This window comes from Xiphophorus maculatus, chromosome 17 (genome assembly GCF_002775205.1).
Source record: "Xiphophorus maculatus strain JP 163 A chromosome 17, X_maculatus-5.0-male, whole genome shotgun sequence".
NCBI lineage: Eukaryota > Metazoa > Chordata > Actinopteri > Cyprinodontiformes > Poeciliidae > Xiphophorus > Xiphophorus maculatus.
Genome location: NC_036459.1, coordinates 6,504,881 through 6,527,210, shown reverse-complemented (window position 1 = coordinate 6,527,210; position 22,330 = coordinate 6,504,881). Strand labels below are relative to the sequence as shown.

Below are 22,330 nucleotides of genomic sequence, written 5' to 3'. Positions count from 1 at the left end.
AGAGTGTATATTATAATCTCATTCTGTGAATGTATTTACCTGGATTCACAGGAAGCAAGTGAAGCAACACACAAAGAAACAAATGGAAAAGATTAAGAATCTCATTTGGGGTTATGTAAACAGGACTTTTACATTTAGGTTTACGCTTCCTTATTTCCAGCTGTTCTGAGTAAACAAATTAAACCTTTCCCTCTTCTGCTCCTCTCTTTGTTAATCATGGCTGCTTTCTTCTTATTGTCATTGCTGCTGTCTGTCACATTCTTTCATTTGAAAGCACTAGCAGATCTGTATAGACTGATTCAATACATCAAGAGCTGCTGAAAAGCAAATCACTAAGTATGCTCAATGTACACTGAGAGGCACATACACGTTTCTTCTATGATTTGCAGAAAACTACATGCATTCTTTTAATTTAACATCATAGAATATTTATAGGAAGGTATAAAAACCAGACAGAAAATAAGACTTTGCCCAGGTTCCTCAGTCTCCACATCAAACTTTAAGCTGATCAAGTTTTATTATATTTCATTTCCTTGAGCTTTTATTTGTGTAATTATCCTCCAAATAAAAGAAATGATGAGAAATCTCACAGGGAATATGATGCCAAGATAGGAAATCTTTTATTACAGAGAAAAAAAAACAAAAAACTTTTCTTCCAAAATATAGAAATCTGTACAACTTCCGCACAATCAATTTACATGAACTGTACAAATTTACAGCAGTTCATCGCAACATACCCAAGGAAAAGGAAACTGAACACAATAATGATGTACTGACATGAGATCACAAGATACAGCTTTTCCTGCTTGGGTAAGCTCAGATGTTTTTGTCTATTTTCTCATTTTTATATGTAAATAAGAACAAAAAAGGAAAAAAAAAACAGAAAAGAAGAAAAGAAATCACAAAAAAAGAAAAAAAACAAATAGGATACACCTATAGTTACAGATCATGGAAACTAATATTTTTCTTTTTCTTCCTTTTTTTTTTTTAAACCAGAAAACTACTTTGGTCCTTGCCAGCACTCCCATCACAAATGGCTTCACTTATGAAAAACGTTATCCATGTTAAAAGATGAAATACAAAATGAAAATAAAAGGAAAACCATCTAAAAACACTTCAGAATAGCAATTATTGGCACTTCCCATGTGTAATGTTATGCACTCTACCATTTGTTGTACAGTTACAATACATTCTATAATATGTAAAAACACCTCAAATGTGAAAGTGGCAATAATTCTGCTGTTCGATGACGACATTGACGGCAAGAAAAAACAAACTGCTGTTCCCTTCTGGTTTCATATCTTAACATGCACAACTTTTCCATAAGAGTATTTACGAAGTGTTTGAGGCCTGAGTTTGGCAATACATTCCAGGAGAGACTCCTCGTGTCTCAAATAAAAAGAAAACAAAGGGAAAAAAAAAATCAGAGTCACAACTTCAGTTTGACATTTAGTGCATTTATGTGCTATTTTACTTCTGAATACTCAAAGCGCCCTCACAAGTTTGTAACCTATGTGCACACGAGCTGAATGGATGCCATTTAAACGTACGGAACTTGAATGGTGGCAGAGATTTTATCTTTCTTTTTCATGTTTTAGATCTAGAATAAAAACAAATGTTAACACGTTGTTAGATTACAAGAGTAAAAGTGGATGCACATGAGAAAATGTGGATAAGTTACGGAAAACAAAGAGAAACCCTACCAGTGTGACTACGAAATACATTGAGAGGAAAGAGAGACAAGACAATCATCTTGTTTCTGAAATATAGACCAATCTCAAAACATCTAGTCTGCTGACAAAAAAAAAAGAAAAACAAGCTAAAATGGAGCAGCATGACTATTAAAAACAAATATGACGGTCCACCATGGAAACCAAAGCTCTGGGCTCCCATCCCAGCAGGCTCCAATCTATCTTGCCAACATGGAATCACTGCTTTTTCACAGATTGCTGAAGGGAGTATCAGCAGAGAGCAACGGTGGCAAAGGGTTGGGGGTAGAGTGAGTGAGGGAGGGTTGCAGTGCATCAAAGGCTAGAGCTATATCACCCATGATCTTCTCAGGGGCTTAGTGGAGCTTAAACACCCCAAAGTGTGGTGATGAGCGGTAGAAACCAGCCTGCCGTGACAGAGCTGGCCGGTGGCTGATGCCAACACAACAACCGGAGTCATTCCGGCATCTGTTCGGTCACACCATTTTCCACTCGACCTCTAAACCAATAAGTGAGGAGGGGGTACAAAGACAGCTGCCACCTTCTTTCGAATGCATGTAAACAAAGTTGCTACTCACTCAGTGATTAAGTGCAGCACAATCCAGTGAGATGAAACAATGGCCCAGTACCCTCAAGTTCTTCATCTTTTAGATCCATGTTCCTTCGCGTCCAACCAAATCCACCTAATGCACGTGTGCTGGTTATCCATCAATGCTGAGGGAGGGTGGAGGGCTTCTGGCTGAGGTGGGTGGGTGTTGGGGAAAATAAAAATCAGAAGGAGGGGGACTGGAGGGATTTTAGCTGCCCTGGACAAAAGAGTCTGGCCCTGCACCCCCCAACTTCTCTCACACCCAAGCTTCCCAACCTCACCGTCCTTACCCAACTCCCCCGCAATGACGAAGGGTGATATGTGTCACATTGTCTACCTGCGTCCACAGGGGTTCAGTTAGCAGCATCCCAACTTGGTTTCGGCTGAACAGGAGGTCTGAGCTAAGGAGTGGCATTTTGAGGCACCAACACCCCCAGACACCAAGAGGTGGGTTGGAACTGCCTGAAACTGGAAACTGGACTCCCCAATGAGAGTCCAGGCAGCACAACACATCAGGCCATTACAAATTTTAGCTTAAGCTCACCAGTCACTCCTAATTCTTTACAATGAGTTCTTAAGGCAGTGTACCCTAAACTTTGGGGCTAGCTAAGAAAAACAGAAAAGCCAATTGGAATGGTCTGAGTTCCAGACCTTTTTTTTTTTGTTTAGATTGAGTCAAAGAATTTTTATTTTTTTAAATCTGCAACTAGAATTGCCACTTTTCTATTGGAAAAAGGGGTGCAACTTAACTTAGGCTAAATCAGTGGGGTCATAAAGATGGATGAAAGAACCTCCCTACCATAACCCCCAAACATGTTCTTTATCCCACTAAAAAAAACTGCTATGAAATGTTAATGTCAACAAAATCTGAATGTTTTATTTTTTTTTAATTCAGAGCTGCACAGCCCCTTAAGAAAAACATCAGCAGAAGAACAAAAAAAAGCTAGAACTAGGAGAACTGCTGTGGCAAAAGTTGGCATTTGAATGGATGGAATGGAGGCGATTTTTCTCTGAGAAGGTACACATCCGACGCAATCTCACATCAAAGTGCTTTCAATTTCAACTCAAACTGGGCCACAAGACCAAAATTTGGGTAAACAGACCCCCTCCCACGACCCTCTTTGCTACAATATTACTTTTGGTAATGCAGGAGATGACAAAGTTTCGGAGAAAAGGGGCGGGAAATGCAGGATCTTGATTGTGAACTTCAACAACATTCATTGACTTGAAAGGGAGATTCCCAAAAAAAGCTACACATACATCAAGATGTGGGGTGAAGGTCCAATGGGAGACGCTGGTATCATTGGGCGTCACAACAAATTTCAGGTAGACAGAGGGCTGGAATATTTTGTTTTCTTTAACTCACCATTGGCAACAGGAAAGGGAGGAAAACGAGCTCAGATCACAAGCCTTTTTAATAGCTACAAGATAAAGAATGTACTTTTGTGGTCCAAAAACAGTTTTCTTAGAAAATAGAAGTGCTCTTATATGTTGATTCTTTACCTTAAGCTTGGATTTGCTGTGGCACGGCCCAAACCTCAACTTCCTCCCCACCCATGCTAAAGAACTAATGATCGATGAAAGTTTAAAATCGCTGGATGACAAATCCTTACAATTTAGACTGTTTTTGCTATAATGTGTTGAACATGTACCCATAGTACCCACAAGTAAGTAAGAAAAGTGCAAAGTCAATGCTGATAGCCCCTTCAGAGGTGGAGCACTTTAAAATGTTGAACGTTAAGTGAGGGATGTTGGGTGTATCGGAGCCAGTCTCCATGGAGGGTTTGGGGGTGGGTATTTCCTGGTTGGTTGGATGGTTTAGCTGCCCCAACAGTTCCATTTTCACAAAGCCTCTCCTTAAAGAAAACGGAGTGCCCAGCTGATCCAATGACAACAAAACAGATAACCGGGAGAGAAAGGAAAAATATTGAACCTACAAGGTTTCCATCACCTGGATGATAGGCCACATCCTGTTTTTTTTTCTTCTTTCACTATTTCATTTAATATTTTTAGCTTTAAAAAGGCTCACCATGATCTGACCAGCCACTGTGTAACCCTGAACAATAGTAGGCTGGGACTGACCGCGCACCACTTTAACTGGACACAGTCATCATGTTATTGTAGGCTTTGGAGGGACTGGTCCTGCCCAGCACCCTCATTTCCTCCTTACAGCTGAGGTGACTGTCCACCATGGGGCCAACAGACCCGTGTCCTAAGGCAGAGCTGGCGGACAGGGGCATGCCAACGGGCCCAGGCTGTGACTCGTACAGGACACAGATGGAGCCGTCCTCGCCGATGCGGTAGGACACCTCGAAGGGGTCCACCCAAAGCGTGAGCTCGCTGGGCAGCAGCAGGTAGAGTTGCTGGATGGTAAGGCCGATGCGCTGGCCCGCCTGCCCGACCAGTGGATCCATCTTGTGATTGATGCGGATGCAGCGGTAACCCGAGCCCTTGCAGGGCTTGTCTGGGAACCAGTGGTGCTTATATTGCTCTGCAGGGGAAACAAAGGGAGAGAAGATGGAAAGAGTTTAGCTACAGAGGTCTGCTTATGATCGTTGAAAGCACACAAAAACAAACTCATAGCAAAATTAAAGGCGCTATGCTATTCCATTTTGGCACTTACTGAGTAATAAGATTATTTAATAGCAAGCAAATATTTTGTTTTTCTAAAATTCTGTTCCACTCCAGTGAGAATCTAAAATTGGGAAATGAATGGAACTGTTTTATCTATTTTATTAATTCAATAATTTGAACTAGCAAATTAGAGCAAACAAGGAGCGTCGACAAAGTTATGAGCTGCAAAACAAAACAAAACAAAAAAAAAGGAAGAAAGAAAAACACCACCACCTGCTGCAGGCATGATAAGCTACCATAAACAACCAGCCAGGGGCAGGCTCAGCCTACGTGACAAAGGGACTGCCACTGAATTGCACAATTCCTCCTCTGGCCTTCAGCAGAAAAAAAAGAGAAAAAGCCTCCTGTGAATGGCTGAACAAAAACACCAAAAGTGCCCCAGACAGCCATCTGGGATACAAAGCTCCACCTCTAAAAGGGGAGAGGCTGTGCCCCTCTTCCCTCCTTCCCCCTTCATCTCCTTTTCCTTGTGGAAGTTTCAGATGCCCAGTGAAACTAGTGACGCATAATTTTCTCCCACTGTTTAGTTTTAATGTGATGAACGATGAGCAGTAGGAAATTGTGCTAAAAGTGTTTTAGCAATGTGGTTTAGAAATAACACATTGGGGCAATTTGAGACCCCATTTGTTCTTTTCATTGATCTTTTCATGCAATAGTCACAGTATATTAATGAACCATCGCTCTGCAGTTCAGATCGAATTTCCAGTGATGGGAACACTAATGTAACCAGAAATTTTTTTTATAAAAATTGTGTTCAGACTGAGGCCCACAGGCCACCTGTATGCATCCAGAGGATAATACTCCCCTTAACCCCCCCCCCCATGCCTTATCGCAGACGGCTGTATACAGCCAATCTAATGGAGGCCCTGGCACTCGTGAAAGAGTGGCCTCAGCTTGAGCGACAAAGACAGCTGCCGACAAACCCCAGAGCAGCTGGGAAATGATCAGCTCAGCAGGGCCTATTCTTAAAAACCAGGGCACACTGGGGGTGGGAGGAGGGGAGTAAGCAATCGACTGTGCGCTTAACCTTAAGAGTTTAACCAAAGCAGGTTGTTTATGTGTTTTGTAGCTGACCTTAAATGCCAAAGATGCATTATGTGGGCACGTCAAGGCCCCAGTTAGCAGGTCACTGGGTATTTTCCATTTAATGTGGCTCTGCAGAAGGGCATCGAATTGAGTCTTTAAACAAAGCCAACAGTTCTGCAGCTGTCAAGGTCTCACACTCACTGCCCCAACTCTTTAAAAGGCCCTCGGCTTTTCAGCATGCAGACACAACACCCTGCGACTGTGTTGGTTTCGAGCACAAAAGATTTCCTGGCCTAGTTTAAGGGCCCAGAACGTAGCTCGTTTTTATCTCATGGTTTTTGAGTTCCAGATTTTGCTAAACATTGATTAAATACAAAGTATCACTAAATAAGGTGAATCAAAAGAAAAATTTGACCCACAAAAACATCTAAAAAAAAAAAAAAAAAAAAAAAAAAAGCGAATCTAAAAAGAAACATTTGCATTTTAACCTGGGCAAACCTGCTACAGAATCCAGTCATTAGAAAACATTGAAGAAATAAGATAATAAAACAGTTTAATTAAACTGTTCACTTTGTTGTTCCCCCTACATTTGCTCCAGTTGATTATGTTTACATGATTTTTTTTTTTTTTGTCCTGGAACTCATCCTGTTAAGGCGCTCTTGGACTCAGAAAATTTAGGTCAGTCGCTGCTGCGCGTTAGCTGGTATGAGGCAGATGTATGGCAGCTTAAGAGTTTCGAGCCCGGAACATGTTCAGGGCAGGAAATCAGACACACGGCGCTCTGTTCTGTGGAAAAACACTGCACCCAAACAGAGGCGGTGCGTAAAAGGGTAAAGGCGGACATTTCCACACACTGTGAACTCAACTCAAAAACCTACGATGTCCCTTCACATTCTATAAATAGTCTAAGCAGCAAATCGTAAAAGGCTACTCAAACAGATAGGAAAGGATCGGGTGTAATCGTTCCCGTCAAATCACTTGTATACAAAAAAAAAGTATAATGTACTAAAAACGCATAAATTACGCATTAATAACAGCTTTATTATCAGTTACAGTTTAGATATTTTCTGAATAACAATATTTAATAAGTCTAAACGCCTGGTTGTACATGTCTAAACATAAACCCATTCTTTCTGATGCATTACGTAATTGAACGGCCTCACTGTAGCTTGTTTTGCTCTGTTCTCCCTGAGCTTCGTCGAGCGAGGCGCACTTCCTTGTTTGAACGTCTCTTTATCCCCCACCCCCACACCGACCAAATACGCGATTTTCCACTTTTAGTTTACTGTGTTTTATATCAAATATAACATGATAACCAAGGCGCTCGAATAGAATCATCGACCGATCACCCATTGCGCTCACGGTTTTCTTGTTTTCGCTCCTCTCCGATGTGCGCAAACAGCAGCGGCGCTCATAGTGAGACTTCAGAGAACAAAGAAAGGCTTCGACTCAAATGTTACAAGACGAGTTTTCACACTTCTGAATGAATTCAGAGTGTAAAACAATATGTTTGTGTGCACGGAGGTGAACGATGTGCGCATCTGGATCATTTTCTGGTTCTCTTACCTGACAGAATGTCCTGTAAGCTTTGGCTGAACGTTTGGACCTGTCGGTCGTTTACGTGTCCTTTTACTCTCAGAAATCTCGACAGAAACCCGACGGCGGCGTTTATTTCTGGTTTCATCGTTCCACGGGCACAAAGGGGATGCATTGAGAAAGGCCACGGCGACGATCCGTGCGGTTTTTTTCTTGCTGTTTTTGTTGTTGTTGTTGTTTTTTACGTGTTTTTCCGACAGTTCGTCTTTCCTCTCGTTGCGGCGCAGCGATCCTGATTCGTCGGTGCTTTTCTTGGCATTTATTAGTCGAGGTAAAATGAGGTTTTCTCAGATGCTCCGTGTTGGAGATACAAGTGCCTCTTATTGGTAAATACAGAGAGGGAGGTTGGGGGAGGTCCCTCTAGAAAGCCCGAACCAGCCCTTCTTGCCTGCTTTTCTCCTCCAGAGTGGGGGTTTCACAGAGGAGAGCAGGGCTTTTATAAGGCGCTGCTCCTCCTCCCCCACATCTCCGTCACTAAGCTCTACGGCAACCGAAGCCGACCAATCAGAGGCTTTGGCCGCGCACTGACGAAGCGCATTCAAGGAGGAGGGAAGCGTTGACGTCACCGTGCTGAAAATAAACAGAGGCGCCTGGCGTGAAATGGTGCTGCGTTCCCGTACTGTCGGAAATACGGGTGGCGAGCAGAAGAGAAAAAAAGAGGAAGCGACGACTGGTCGAGTAGAAAAACAAATCCGGACGGTGAAATTCTTACAATATGGATTCTACGGCAACACTAAGACAATATAATTTTGCTAGTTTATTGTAGACTTTTAACTTCATTTGAAATGTAGCCTAACTAAACAATAAATGTCTACATAACATGCTCTTAGTACATTGCAGAAAAAAATAACTTGTCCCACATTTGGTCAAATTTTATTAGAATTTTATACTATTGGCCGTCGGGAAACAGAGCATAGTTTAAGTATCTGACAAGAAGTTCAATATTGAGTGCAAAGACAAACCGCATAGAATAAGACACAAATATAAGCTATTTATTACTAATCTGATTATTTGTGTTGCATTAAACACAGTGGAACATATAGTGCTGTACATCCTGTATTACATGTTCCGGTAGTTGTTTTTGAATAAATAAAATGGAGAGAAATGCATTATTTTTCCATAAAGACTGACCATCCTTCCTGTCCTTCCAGGTGAAAAGCATCCCCACTGAGTCTCACTGTAGACCTGTTGTGCTCAAGGTCATGTTCAATGTTAGTTTCCTCCCACACTTTATTAACTAAATACAAGTTAGTAATACGAGTTAATACGACTTGATTTGTAAAGATAATGTGCTGTACCAAAGTTTATTCATAAATATCAGAGTAAAGGCGGCTGAGCTCAAATGAAGGCCACAGATTTTAGAGCTTGATTTAGGAACAGATACTAAATAGGAAATACACACAGAAAAAAAGAGTGGTGGTCAGAAACATATTTTAGTTTAGTAAGTTTAGTTGCAAATACAACTAACGACAAAACAGAGATACAACGAGGCGATAAACCAGAGAGGGAATCAGTAGATACAGTTAGAATGCAGGTTTCACAATCAATAATAATAATACCAACACAAAAGACAAATCACGCCATCTTCACAGGTTAATCAATATTCCGTATACTGATTTTCCTCCCTGTCATCCTTCCCATTGTTTCCAGATGTGGAGTTTGAACAGATCACAGCTATAATCTGTCAGGAGGTCAGAACAGAGAAACAACGCACTCAGATGCTCCTGCAGTCATTTTAGAATCCCCAATTAACCTAAATTGCACACTTTAGGTTATGGAAAGGAAAAGTCATGCAAACTCCAAGCAGAAGGGCCGGCGCAGCCAAAACCCGAACCATACAACTGGTGACAGTGAGGTGGTAGTGCTGACATCAGCATCATCGGTCTTTGCCATAAACAAGGATTTAGAGTGGGGTAAAAAATTATGTTTGGTATAAATGCATGCTGAAGTGTGAGACAGACTGGGTCTGTTCAGAGTGCATAAAAGCAGTCAGTATCCTACCTGCATTGCATTGTTTTCCATTTTTGAAGAACTAGTGAGAAAAGCACATTTCAGCATTTAAAATGTTACTATCCCAAAGATTACTTAGTTTATCACATTTCAAGTTTTTTTCTTTTTAAATCAAATTTCAAATGGTATGTCAGATTAAATGCCATTAACATACTTTAGTCACAATGTTGGGAGCAAACATCAACTATAGTAAGCATTTATCCAATAAATGTATATTTTTTTGGGGGGAAGAGATCATTTTTTCCCTGAGAATAATGAAAAGCAAAAATGCTAAAACTTGAATTCGATGTAAAATTACTAAACTATAAGTTGGGCTTGGTGGTTGTTTTGTAGCGCTCAGTGTTTGGAGTCGGTTCTTTGTTTTATGAGGTCAGATAATGAAAGCTGAGCTGGAAAACAGGTGGTTGTGTATGAGAAAGATAAAGACAGAAAGGTGAGAACAGCTGTTTACTTTACCATAGTTCATTATATAGCAGTTAGCACCATCAGTCAAGCATGTCTGGTCAAATACAGAACAGGAGGAGTCTCGATCAGATGAAAAAACACACCTTGTGTGACCTTGTTTAACAGCCAGGAGGTAACTTTGTATTGATTTTCTTCTCGGGGGTCCAATGTTCACATGCTCATTAAAATCAGTGGAAAAATACAGACTGCTGGTTGCTTGTTGCAGATGCAGTCATGATGACCTGCTGAGCTCTTCAATCATGATGCAATCAAACAGAGGAAAAGCACACTGAACTGACCCAAAGGCACGCAGAGACACACGGTACACTCAAATGTGTCTGGCTAGGTTTGCACAGAAAACACCCACATACTTCAAAAATACAGTAAACACAGTCATGGAAGAAAAAAATCAAAGTGCACAATCTGACTGAGCATGTTGTAGAACAGCTTTCAGCAAAAATAACTTGAAGTAGTTGTTTTCTGGATGATGTTTTTTCTTACGTCACTGTAAAAGACTTTACTTAACTTTCCTTCTGTTTGTAGAAATGTGTCCCTTTGTGACTCTCCTAAGGCTGAATTATTGTCATTAATTAATTTTACCTCAAATATTTGACCCTATGAACTTTTGTGCTCTTAAATGTACATGTTCTTATACAGCTAACTATGTACACTACTATAAGGTGACCAGGCCTTGTGGCTATAAAATTGGTTTACGTCATCAGTTGTCTGCCTTTGAGCAAGACAATTGTCTTAGCTTGTGGTTGTAGAAGTTTGTGTTGACATGTTGCATTCTGTTTTCTCTATTCATGGCACGGTGCATTATGGGCAAATATTTCTACATTTGGTCTCCTCTGACTTAAAGATACCGTCCCAGAAGTTGTTTGGTTCAATAAACTCTGCAAACAGGAATTGTTCTCTCAAACAATCTATGCATGTTCAGTCAAAGCATTCCTCTGCAATGACTTCTCGATAACCACTGTTGCAAAACTTCCCTTGCTCTTGGCCGAGCTAACGGCCACAGCTCTCAGGGAAATCCTCAGATCCTGTACGAGTTCATACATGTGGGAACCCCCCGGACTCATCAACAAAAACACACTTAGTAATAGTTTCAGCCACATTTGCTCTTTTAAGAAACAATGGAGGCTTTTCAGTGTGTCGTGGATATTCTGCGAGTTTCTGCTGTGCATATTCGAACACACAGATCCCACTTTGTTTTGGATACCTCATGCCAACACGGCAGGGAAATCCATCACATATCATATCTGTTTTACTTTTTACATGGTATCTGAAGTTCATCGTTTTCAGATTACGCCCACATTCCTGCCTTTGTTTCAGCCAAAGTACAGACATTTTCTAAAAACTATGTGTAGTTTAAATTCTAAGCAATCTGGCAGATATTGATTAGTGTTTTCCATGTCTGGATGAGGATGTGAAAATTTTTTGTATTTCCATCCATCCATTCGGTACGAGTTGGAAAATTGACAAAAAGGATAGATGATGGATCCACTAGTATCTGGATAGATGGGCAGATGATTCTTGAGATGGATATAACGTTTAGACAGTATGAGAAGGAACAAAGTCTGGAAAAACAAATGTTTTTCCACACTTATCCAGACCTAAAAAATGCAACCATTTACTTATTTTTGCAGATTGTGTACAAGCCCCTCTTGAGCACCTCAAGGCTCATTTTGCACATCTTCATTGTCAAAACAACATGGTGTGTATATTTATTAGGACAGCCTGTGCAGTTAGGATGATAGTTCTGGTCCCTGATAGTCACACTAGCTAGTTTAGTTCAACTCTTTTCAACAGTACTTTATTAATCCCTTAGGTATATTTAATAATTAGTGTTTAGTTTGTTTTTAACTCAGCTCAAGACAAATACTGAATAGTGAAGTTGTTAATACCTTTAAAACCTTGCTGCAAAATTCTACACCAGAAGTGCATGACAAATGTCCTGGAGTTTTCTAACATAAAGTTAGGTCACATTTCAACCCAACATGACCTGAAGATAATGGAGAAATAACAATTGAGCTAGAATAAAATGTCTCTGCACATTTACCAGTTTTAAAGTTAACTGTAACACATTAAGGAGGCGAGCCAAACACCAGCACGGTGGCAACAGGCACATTATAAAACTGAAAAGAGCAATGTAGTAAGATGGTTTGCTTTTACGCAGCAGTAGCAGCGGAAAAAAGGAAGAGGTTTTTGCAAGCAAACATAATGGTCTACATGTGTATCACACAGACATCTGTGAACAGGCAGCTGCCTCATTACCGACAGGGATTGTGGGTGTGCATAGCTGAATGCTGGCAGCTCGGCAAGCGAGATAAAAGTCAAACACCATAAAAGTGAAAGAGAAAGAAGGTAAAGGCCATAATCGTAAGAAATAATTAAACTTGGAAACCCCTGAATTTTCCTGCTATTTCTGATTGACAGAAAGTGATGTGGACACACACCACCTGAAAAAGAAAACAATGTGCTGTAGCATAGGCTGTTTTTAATGTGTGGGCCTCCAGAGCTGGGTAAAATATGGCCCTGGCTGCTGCCAGACAGGGGTGGGGTATCCTGTCATTACGCCGGGTTCTCAGTTAGCATAATGAATGGAGGCTTTTATCTCGCAACCACTTGTGAACTCCAGTGGAGGAAAGAATGTCAGGTTGGGAATGAACACAGAGATCTGGACTGCTGGTTTACGTGGGCAGAATTTTCCTAAAAACATTCCTGTTCCACTGTGGAGAGAGGCTGAACACACACTGCATGTCCGCCGACCCCGGGTACAAAGAAACGCACAAAGACCAGGAAACACAACACGCATGGGTCAAAAATAAGTCAAACCAACATTGGCTTCATTCATCAAGACACAAGACAAAACAATGTCTGCAGCTTTTCCCCCCAAACGTACAAGCAGTGATGTGAACATTTCCTGAATACAGATAACAGTTTGACTCTTTGGGGAGGTTCCAGTTTATCATTCCTGTAAAATTAATGTGACACCAAAGAATGCAACTCTGAACTTGGAATAAAAAAAATGTACTTGCATGACCGAGTAGATTTGTGCTCTCTGTGCAAAGAGCTGAAGATTATTGAAAAATCAGAGGTAAATTAGTTTTCTACTTGTTTCTCTCAATGCCTAAAAAAACAAATGGCTCCAATTCATATCTGACTGTTTAGAAGAATCACTTAAATCAATCTGATCTATTCAAATCAAATTGCAAAATCATTTCTTTCAAAATTGTAATACAACAGAACCAAATTGTATGCTAGATACCGAACGAATTCAGTCAGCTGCATTGGTTCCCTGTTTTTGCAGTAATCACTCATCCACTGGAAGGACAGGGAGACAGTGGGCAGGAACCATTCTCCTCTAACCAAGGTGAGATCTTTTGCCTGTCCAGGTGTAGTGTGAGATCTGAAAGGAATCATTGTGATCACCATGTTCAAACTATGCCATGAATATAAATTCTGATGGAAATGATTCAATTAGTAAAGAATGCCATCACCATCACCCCTCAACAGAGCTATGCCTGTTAGTGTGGCTATTTGGCCAAACAGGAGACTGCTGAAGGTCTTTTCTCCTTTCGACTAATAATGTTGAAGCTTTTTCAATGGGTTTTATAGTAAACTATGTTTCTCTAGATTAACAAATAATCCTCTCTAGTTTTTTTTTTTTTTTTTAAGAATTCTTTCCTAAAATTACCTAGTTGTGGCTTTGAAGTTCACTGTTATAAATTGAACTAGGTTGTTAACCTCATCTTATTTGGTTAACCTCATTTCAGCTGTGTAATGAGCTGAAATGATATAACAGGCATTAAATATGTAACAGGGTCAACAAAACAGGATGGGTTCTAAATTGTCGCAGCACTCTGCTATTTTCTAAACTTGTTCAACTTTAGTTGTTTTATCCTGTTTCTTGTATTTTAAATGTTCTCTTTCTCTTCACCTTCATGCACATATACAAAAACTTATACATGACAATAAGCGTTTACCTTAAATAAGCCAAACATGTTTTTACATCTCGGTATTGCTTCCTGTGGCATACTGTGTGTTTGAATACGCCCAATTCAGAACATTAATTATCTCACTGGAGCATCATATATATATTTTTTTACTTGCACACACAATTAAAGTCAACAAAAATAATCACTTCTGCAGAACAGCCAGCAGACTACCTGTGTAGAAAAGGAGCTCTTTTAATGTGGGTGTAGCTGCTAAACAAACTGATGTCACCCTGAGTGTCTAAGGTGTGGCTCAGCCAGAGCGATCACCTTGCACAAAAACAAGTCAGTGAAACTCGTTGCCCATCCCACTCTGCTACCAGGAAGAGACTTGTCAGAGAAAAACCACAAACTTTCCATGATGCCGCCTCCCTCCCTGCTCATGTGAACCCACACAGGAACTTGTCTTGGCCTCGTCTTTTTCCTCTGGACTGTGGCTCTGTCGGTTCTGGCTCAGCCTTGGCTCACCCACAAACATGAAGCACAGCGCTCACAGAATGTCTCATCCTTTTTTATATGCATTCCTATCATTTGAAATTATTATTTTTTTCCTCCACATGATTTGGCTTTAATGTGCCCGGATGTACTTTATTCATTTGGACTTCGAACCAGATGGTTTCAAAGTTTCTGAGGACGGTACCTGCCTCTTAATGTAGCTGTATTCTATTATTTAACTCATGCGCAAAGCTTGGCCGAACATCCTAAGTTATTTATGCTCTGAGCTTAGAATGAAAAATATGCACAGATGAGAGACCTTGTGTGTCGCTGTATTTACATGACTCTCTTCTGCTCACTCAAAGAACTCCTCATGCAGGGTGACTCAGATCTGAGGCAGCTTCGAAAACAGAAATCATGCTTATTTATTCAAATAATAATATAACATGAATAATCAAGAATTTACAAAGCTGTGCATATCTCTCCACATGCATGCTTGTGTGTGTTTATTTGTAGTATTGGTACGTCAAGCTATTGGAGGCTTGAAAGGCCTGTAAAGTCCAGCTTTGAAGGCTATCTTGTTGTCTAAGAACATCAAGTTACTTCACCTTTATCCCCTATTTTGCAAAAGCAAAATTGTTCTGAAAGGTTGTTGCATTGCTGCCATTAAACTAAAACCATTTTTTATAGTAATAATAATAATAAGCAAACAACTTACAGTAAGTATTATTGTTGAAGACAGTAAAAATGTATATTTGTTGGAAATTAACTGCAATTAATTTGATCATGAATAGAATAAAACCCAGAACCCATCTAACTGCACAAGTGATGAGTTATTCACAAAGAAGGAAAGAAGATGAAGAAACGTGTCTTTAAGATTTTACGTACATTCCTGTCAGCATATGGTATTTGGGAATCCTGCCCAGTTACGTTGGCTCATGAACACAAAGGATTGCCTTTCAGGATGTATATTTTTTGCAAGAGCATCTTGGATTAGATCAGACATGCTGAGTGGTTAGTACATACACATGACGTATGTTTTGTGCTTCGCATTCCTGGATTCTGTTTTCTCTGGTGGAGAGGCCAGGTTTCACTGTCCCGTTATTGAGTCATAACACAGAGAGGGCCAGAGAACACACACTGTGTGGCCGTTGCAAATATCTAACACGACCTAGACTGTGGTAGATATATGTAAAATGCATTACAATTCAGCTGTTTCCAGCCTAAAAAAAGGACAAATACAAGGGAAATGACCTTATTGTAACTGTTAACTTGGGCTGAGGATGTACAATGCTGCGAGGCATATCATCTTTCCAATGCCGTTAATAAATGCAACGAAAACATTTGCAATTTACACATTTCTTTTTTTAACAATGTTGCTTCAGAATGTTTAATAAGTAATACATGACTTTGTATTGGATGTAAATGTGTAAGTTTTTACCAAAGGACTTTAAGCTTTGGTTAGATGAGAATAAGATTGAGCTTTCAGGCAATTTCTATAATTAACTGGACCCATATTAGGGTGCATAGCAAAAATAAACTCTGTGATAAACTTTTAAATTGGCCATATTGAACCAATTTAAATCAACAAAGCAATGGTTCACCTGACCAAAATCCACCTTCTTCTTAGGCTCCAAGACCTAATTGTCATGTTCTGTGTTTTCTGTGTATTTAATTAGAGTTTTCTGTGTCCCCGAGTCTTCGTGTTGTCCTGTCTTCCCCTTGATTGTTTCCCAGGTGTGTCTCATTTCTGTGATTACCCTCCCGTGTATTTAATGTCACCTGTGTCCCAGCTTCTCTGTCGGGTCCTCGTCTCATTTGGCGTCTGTGTCCTTGGTCAGTTGTGTTAGTCCACTCGTTTGCTCTGTTGCTACCTGTGTTGAGCCCCTGTTTCCAGCTCAGCAGTGCTGCCAGGGTTTTGGACTTTTGGATTTTGGTTTGCCATTCTCACCATTAAAATCATCATTTTCATTTCTACCTGGGTCTCAAGCGTCTGCCTCACCACCTCACACCATCGTTTCATGACACTAATTGTACAGAAAACCTGTGGGATAAGCTGAAGAGAATAAAAGAACACTGAAAAATTTAACATTTTTATGCTAAACTGACTTACTGTTGACTGTAGGCGCAAAATAAACTTTGAGCTTTTGTGTTTCAAATGATTGATGTGTCTAGATCCAACTTACAAAGCATTCCTCAGGTCAACTGTGTCTTAATGCAAGAAACTGAAAACACAGTTTATGAAGTGCCCATTAGCTTGTGAGTGACTTGAAAATACAACACAGAAAGCCTGTATGTCTGTCACCAACCATATATTTCATGGTGTAGACTTCAAAAGTCAGCAGACAGTGTGATAATATTATCATGCAGGTAGATGAAAAGGAAGAGACAGCTGCAAACAGAGCTTTATCATCGACTCCTGTCAGCCTGCCGAGTCGCGGCTTCAAAGTAAGACTGTTACCCTGTTGCCTCCCCCACTCGAAGCAGCAAATGAACGACGCCAAGAATATACGTGTGTGAGAGCGAGTCAGCGGCAGTCGTACCTTGAGCACCTCTGCATGAATCAGTCTTTAAAAGTCCTCAGACAGCTGAAGATCAGATCCAGTCTGGGCACAGGCAGGCTATCACATTTCTGTGGGCCGCTGTTTGTGACGCAAACTGTAATTTCGCAGAGCACTGCAAAATATTTGGAGCAGTTAAACGCAAAGTGTGAAGATCTCGGCTCTGGATCTGCAAAAGTGCAAAATACTGTAACTGCAGGAGCAAAGACTGACTCCACGGCCTTTTAGTCGATCAGTTTCATGCAGAAAAAGACTGACCTCGTTCTATGTTAGATCATTATTACATTTAACCCAGTAAAGTGAACTCAAATAGTATGCAAACGCTGAGAATTTGCTTACCAAGAGTTGAAAACCAAATTTGTTACTGAACATGTTTGAACTGGATGTTACCACCAAGCAGCTCACACCCTGTTGCTTTAAGTCACAACCTGTCAAGGAACACTTTTAATGATTAAAATACGAAAACATCTTCAGTCGTCAATCATGCTATCACTCCAAACAGTCAGTGAAGCAAACATTACCTTTTGATATTCACGTGGGCAAATATCAGCCTGCAAGCATAATAACGCAATGTTAAAGTTGCAGCTGCGAAGTAAGCACGTCGAATAAATGGGGTGGGGAGGATAAAGCTGTCCAAGACTTTCCCTCTGAACAAAAGACAGCAAGTATCAACCAGTATGAGTCTTCTGCTTTTCAGCTTAAGTAGTCGGTAAATATGAACACAGACAAAAAGGTTCTATTTATATATACACACAAGACCTCCTATGTAAGAACATGGGCTGAAAAATTCTAGGTCATCTCAAATATATGACCACCTTTATAAACAAATTAAATAATAGTTGAGGTACCTTTGAGTCTATAGAAATGTGCAAGACTGGGGAAAGAAAAACTCAAAAGAATTCTGTTACTTGAAATAAACCCAATAAATATATATATTTTAAATCACTGTTTAATTTGATCAAAGCTTTTCTAGCTTAGTGTCAGGTATTTTAATAACTGGCAAACCTATGTAAATGTCAGAACTAAGACTTTTTTAATATTAATAACCATCATCCACCCACACTGTCTAAATTCTGTACTTGCTGCTTTATTTTGGCTACAGTCACTTCATATTATCCTCTGCCTAACAACATGTAAAATTAATCTGGCTAAACAGCGATGGGGTTCATGCCAGGACATGTTCAAGACCTACCCAGCTGATGAAGGCTGGATTTGAAGAGTGTGGCGAAAGAGACAGAAACCCGAGAGCTTAAATTTCACTTTACCTCAACATTAGTAATGCATTTTTCACATCTAATAGAAGAGAAGAACAGAATATGATATGTCTGGAGTCCTTTTAGAGGTGTCCTATAACACCACAGGTTGCATAAAATGTTGAGCAGGGTGTAGCTCATATGAGAGGCACCACTGCTGAACTTTAACAGATGCGGTTTACTGATGTTATGTCAAGGAGTTGTCAGGACATGTCTGGCTATATCTGGGACAGGATCACTAAGGTGCGGGTGTTTGTTTCTGTCGGAGTGAATGACAGCTAACAGCTGCAGAGGAGGTCTTAAAGACTTCTGGAACAATCTTGAAGTGATCCGATCAGAACACTTCACTTGATCAATATGAGGACTCCCCAGTGTTCAGATCGATCCTCAAAAGACCTTAGAAAATATTACTCTTCTTTTACAATGCTACAAAAGGAAAATAGATGTGTTCATGTTGGATGTTTTAATGCTTTCAACAGACTCTACATAGGTTGCTGCAACCAAGCAGGAAGATAATTTGCAGTGAGGCACAATGGGATGGTTGTTACCCACATTATCTGTAGACGAGATAACAGTTTGTCCTTGAAAGACTCAGTCTTTCTAATAATCTGACCTTTTAGCACTGCCATCATATATACTGTGTTCTGAACATATGGCCACAAAGGCTTTCAGGACTGAAAGCATATGCAGTGGCTACAACCTACACAGACACGCACGTACACCCCAAAGGCAGCAAATTGTTATGAGGGAGCATACTGATCTGGGCTAAAGCTCTGACAGGCTCTGCCTCTCTGTCGCTGCAGTAATTAAATGAGCAGCACTCAGGAAATTGTCCCTGCTCTGCGTTTGTTTCTGCTGTCACTGTTTCTGGGAGAGCAGGTACAGGTGGTCAGAGCAGAGAGAGAGAAAAAGAGAAAGATGATTGTGGAATAGAACATGTTGCAAATGTGGGATAAAAATAAATCTGGGTGACAAACAAGTTCCCGAGACAATCCAAGTGAAATGTCTATCAGGATTAGGGAGGAAACAAGCGAGGATTCTTCTTGGCGGGGTGTGACCGTCATGTCTTCTCACTTGAATATTACTGGAAGGACAAAAAGGTTGGCCGTTGTGTTTCTATGCTCCAATTTGTTCTGTTATACTCCAGGTTTAGTTAAAGGGTGTCATCGTCAAGTCACTGTATTTCTGCAAGTGATACCGTGTTGGAGGGCATAGAGGTTAAATAGATTCAGTGGTCAATGAGGATGGAAATGTTATTCAGTATATCTCCAAGAAAACAGTGCTGTGAAAATGTATCCCCCTTAAAGATTTCTTTTTGCTCAATTGTCACTTTTAAATGTTTCAGATTATCAAGCAATTTTTTGTTGTAAGACAATGACAATCTTAGTAGATACAAAAAAACAATTTTGCAAGCAAAATGAGGGAATTCCATTCAGTTGTTTGTATTTGTGGAATCTTGTGGTTTATAAAATATGTCTTCTCCACCTTTAATTTCACTGTACCCACCCAACTTTGTGTCCCATGACTTTGCTGCGCACGGCAAATTTTAAGAAGCAACTGCAAGTCATCACATTTCTTCTTCATATTGTTGTTTTGCTGCTCTTGAAAGCCCCAGGCCTGTCCATGCGGGATTAGATTCTTGGCTGCAGTGCGTTCAACCTTCAGTGATTGTCCCCATTAGCTGGAAGGAGACAGAGGACACTAATTGACTTCTCTACTTGCAGCAGCAAAATGGTTGATCAAGTGTTGGCAAGCTACAAGGCCTGGAAGGCAGGACTAATTCGAGCCTTGTGAGGTTCTGCCGATTGGTATCTCATTAAGTCATCCCTGCTAATGCTCTCATGTTCTCCTGTCAGATGAACCGTCCAAGACCATCAACATAGCATGTTCATTTAATGGATTCTATTATAATCAGATATGTCTTATAAAAAGGACTGGTGTTCAAATCAGTTAATGGAAAAAAGGTGAAGGTGACAAACTCCAAACAGCACATGCACAGCCACAAAGTAAAATCAGGATGAAATGTGACATGTACAGGAGAATAACCAACTAACAGAGCAGCAAAGGGCAAAGGTGAAGTTAGGCTAAATAAGGTAAATGTTTACCTGTCAGCTCATGAATAAGAACTGAGGGCATCTCAAGGTAAAAGCAAAAAGAGACAAGACTCTGCTTTTTTTTAATGTCTTTCAGTTATTGGATATTGCATTACCAGAACATCTCTGAACACCACTGGATGTTTATAAAGTGTTTTTGTCCAATGGGAGATGAAGAGAAAGGTTGTTTATTCTAGTAGTTTGTTGGAAACAAGCATTTATACAACTTTGTTCAGGTTTAAAATCCTAAACTGTTTTGCTACCTTGAATCTAAATGTCTAACCAATCTCTTTTGTTCACATTTATCTTTTTAACCCACATGATGCAATGCATCAAACTCCATTGCAAAATAAAGGTCAAAGATTCTCAATAACAACAGTCATTTTGTACATGTGATCAAGTTCAGCAGTACTTACGTTTGGTTTGCTGGCTTTTGTGTTTGAGCTTGTTACAGATGGAATTTGGAAAAAGTCTCTGCTGTAGTTAAAGATCTGAGATAATCTTTTGACAGGACAAGTATAATTTTTGCAGGCAACACAAGGATGTTTGGATGTTTGGATAGCAAACATCTGGAAGAAGGCGCAAGCAATCTGGTTAGAGTTTACAGGAAGATGGATGGAGCCTAACACATGGCGATCCTGGAAGAAAACCTGTAAGGCTGAAAAACACGTGAGGCTAGGGCAGAGGCTCACCTTCCAGCTGCCTGAACCAGAGCTACAATGAAGTAGTTCCACTCAAAGGCAACAGCAAGACAAAAAATAAATAAATGGGAATCTTTTGTAAAACATGAGAACTGATGTTCACAGGTAATTTCCAATAAATCTAGATCATGTTTAATTATAGAGGAAGGTGGATCCAGTGACCCAGTGGGCTTTTTCAGCTTTAAAACAAACAAAATAAATAAAGGAATGCATCAATTTCGTTAAAATAATGTAATTTTATGTGATATTGAAAAGCAAAGCAGTGTAATAAACTATAACAATGTGAAAAGGTTTAAAAACTGTGGACATTTTTTTCACAGTAACTGGCAAATGCACCTTCCAGACTAAGCCGAAGTCTAGACTAAATCTGTCATCACCTTACAGGAAGAGGGTCACTTGTTCCCCCGTCCAGCCAGAATCTCAGTTCTCTGACTTTACGAGGGTATTTCCTTCCATCCAGCGCGAAGCAAAAGCAGGAACAAGTTACTGAAGTGTAAAATACCCGTCTTTGTTCAAGACAAAGCTGTCCTTTGAAGATTAGCATACTGTTCTCGGTTGGACTTGGCTTGGATTCTGTGTGACATGAGGCAAAACTGCACATTTTGCAAAGAACAGTTCTTGTGCATGTTTGAGTGCACTGCTCAGCATGTCTCTCTGGGAAATAAAGTTGACATCCTGAGTCAGGTGATTGTAATTGGCCAAGGAGCTCTTTGATGGCAGAAAACGGATTAAATGTGACTGAACATTTTTGCTAAGCATTCCATTTTGATTTTACTTTGTAATCCCCTACTAAAACAGAAGAATAAATAAGAAAATAGCTTCAAATGGTTGATAAAAATGATGAGAAAGCAGTCGCATGTTCTACAAACTACATATAAAAATCTTTTGCTTGTTTTTATATTTAAAAAAAAAACAAGAAAAGCTGCTGCTACGACAGTGTGCATATCAAATTTAACTCATTCCCAAGCACAAGATTTGTATCAGTTATTCATTAAGCATTTACAGCAGTAAGTGGTCAGAGTTCAACTTTGAAATATGCTGGAAAAAAACCCAAAACCCAATCATTAACCTGCTGTCTGGCTGTAATTGTAATTTAGATAAGATCACAGCAGATATTTTAAACTCATTTAGTTTTAGTGAAATAAACAAGTACAGTCTCTCCGATTATTGTATATAACTCTGATATGATGGTCTAATGTGCTAAAGTCCAAAATGATACGAGGCTGTTTTTGGATCATATAACAAGAGGAGCAAGATGATACTCATACACACATCACCACA

The 22,330-nt window shown here is 40.0% G+C and overlaps 1 protein-coding gene across 1 annotated transcript; it reads right to left on the bottom strand.

Moving 5' to 3' along the window:
• Window positions 1–596: 596 nt before the first annotated feature.
• btg1 (BTG anti-proliferation factor 1) lies at window positions 597–7,960 on the bottom strand. Its single transcript, XM_005810730.2, has 2 exons — window positions 7,525–7,960; window positions 597–4,789 (listed from the first exon to the last, which is right to left on the bottom strand). Exons 1-2 carry the CDS (start codon window positions 7,667–7,669, stop codon window positions 4,392–4,394), a joined length of 543 nt encoding a protein of 180 aa, XP_005810787.1. The 5' UTR covers window positions 7,670–7,960; the 3' UTR covers window positions 597–4,391.
• Between the last annotated feature and the right edge of the window lie 14,370 nt (window positions 7,961–22,330).

Coding starts and splice junctions, on each gene's coding strand:
- btg1 (XM_005810730.2), bottom strand. CDS start 7,669: ATGCATCCCCTTTGTGCCCGTGGAACGATGAAACCAGAAATAAACGCC. Junction 4,790..7,524: donor CTTACAGGACATTCTGTCAG/GTAAGAGAACCA, acceptor TTTCCCCTGCAG/AGCAATATAAGCACCACTGG.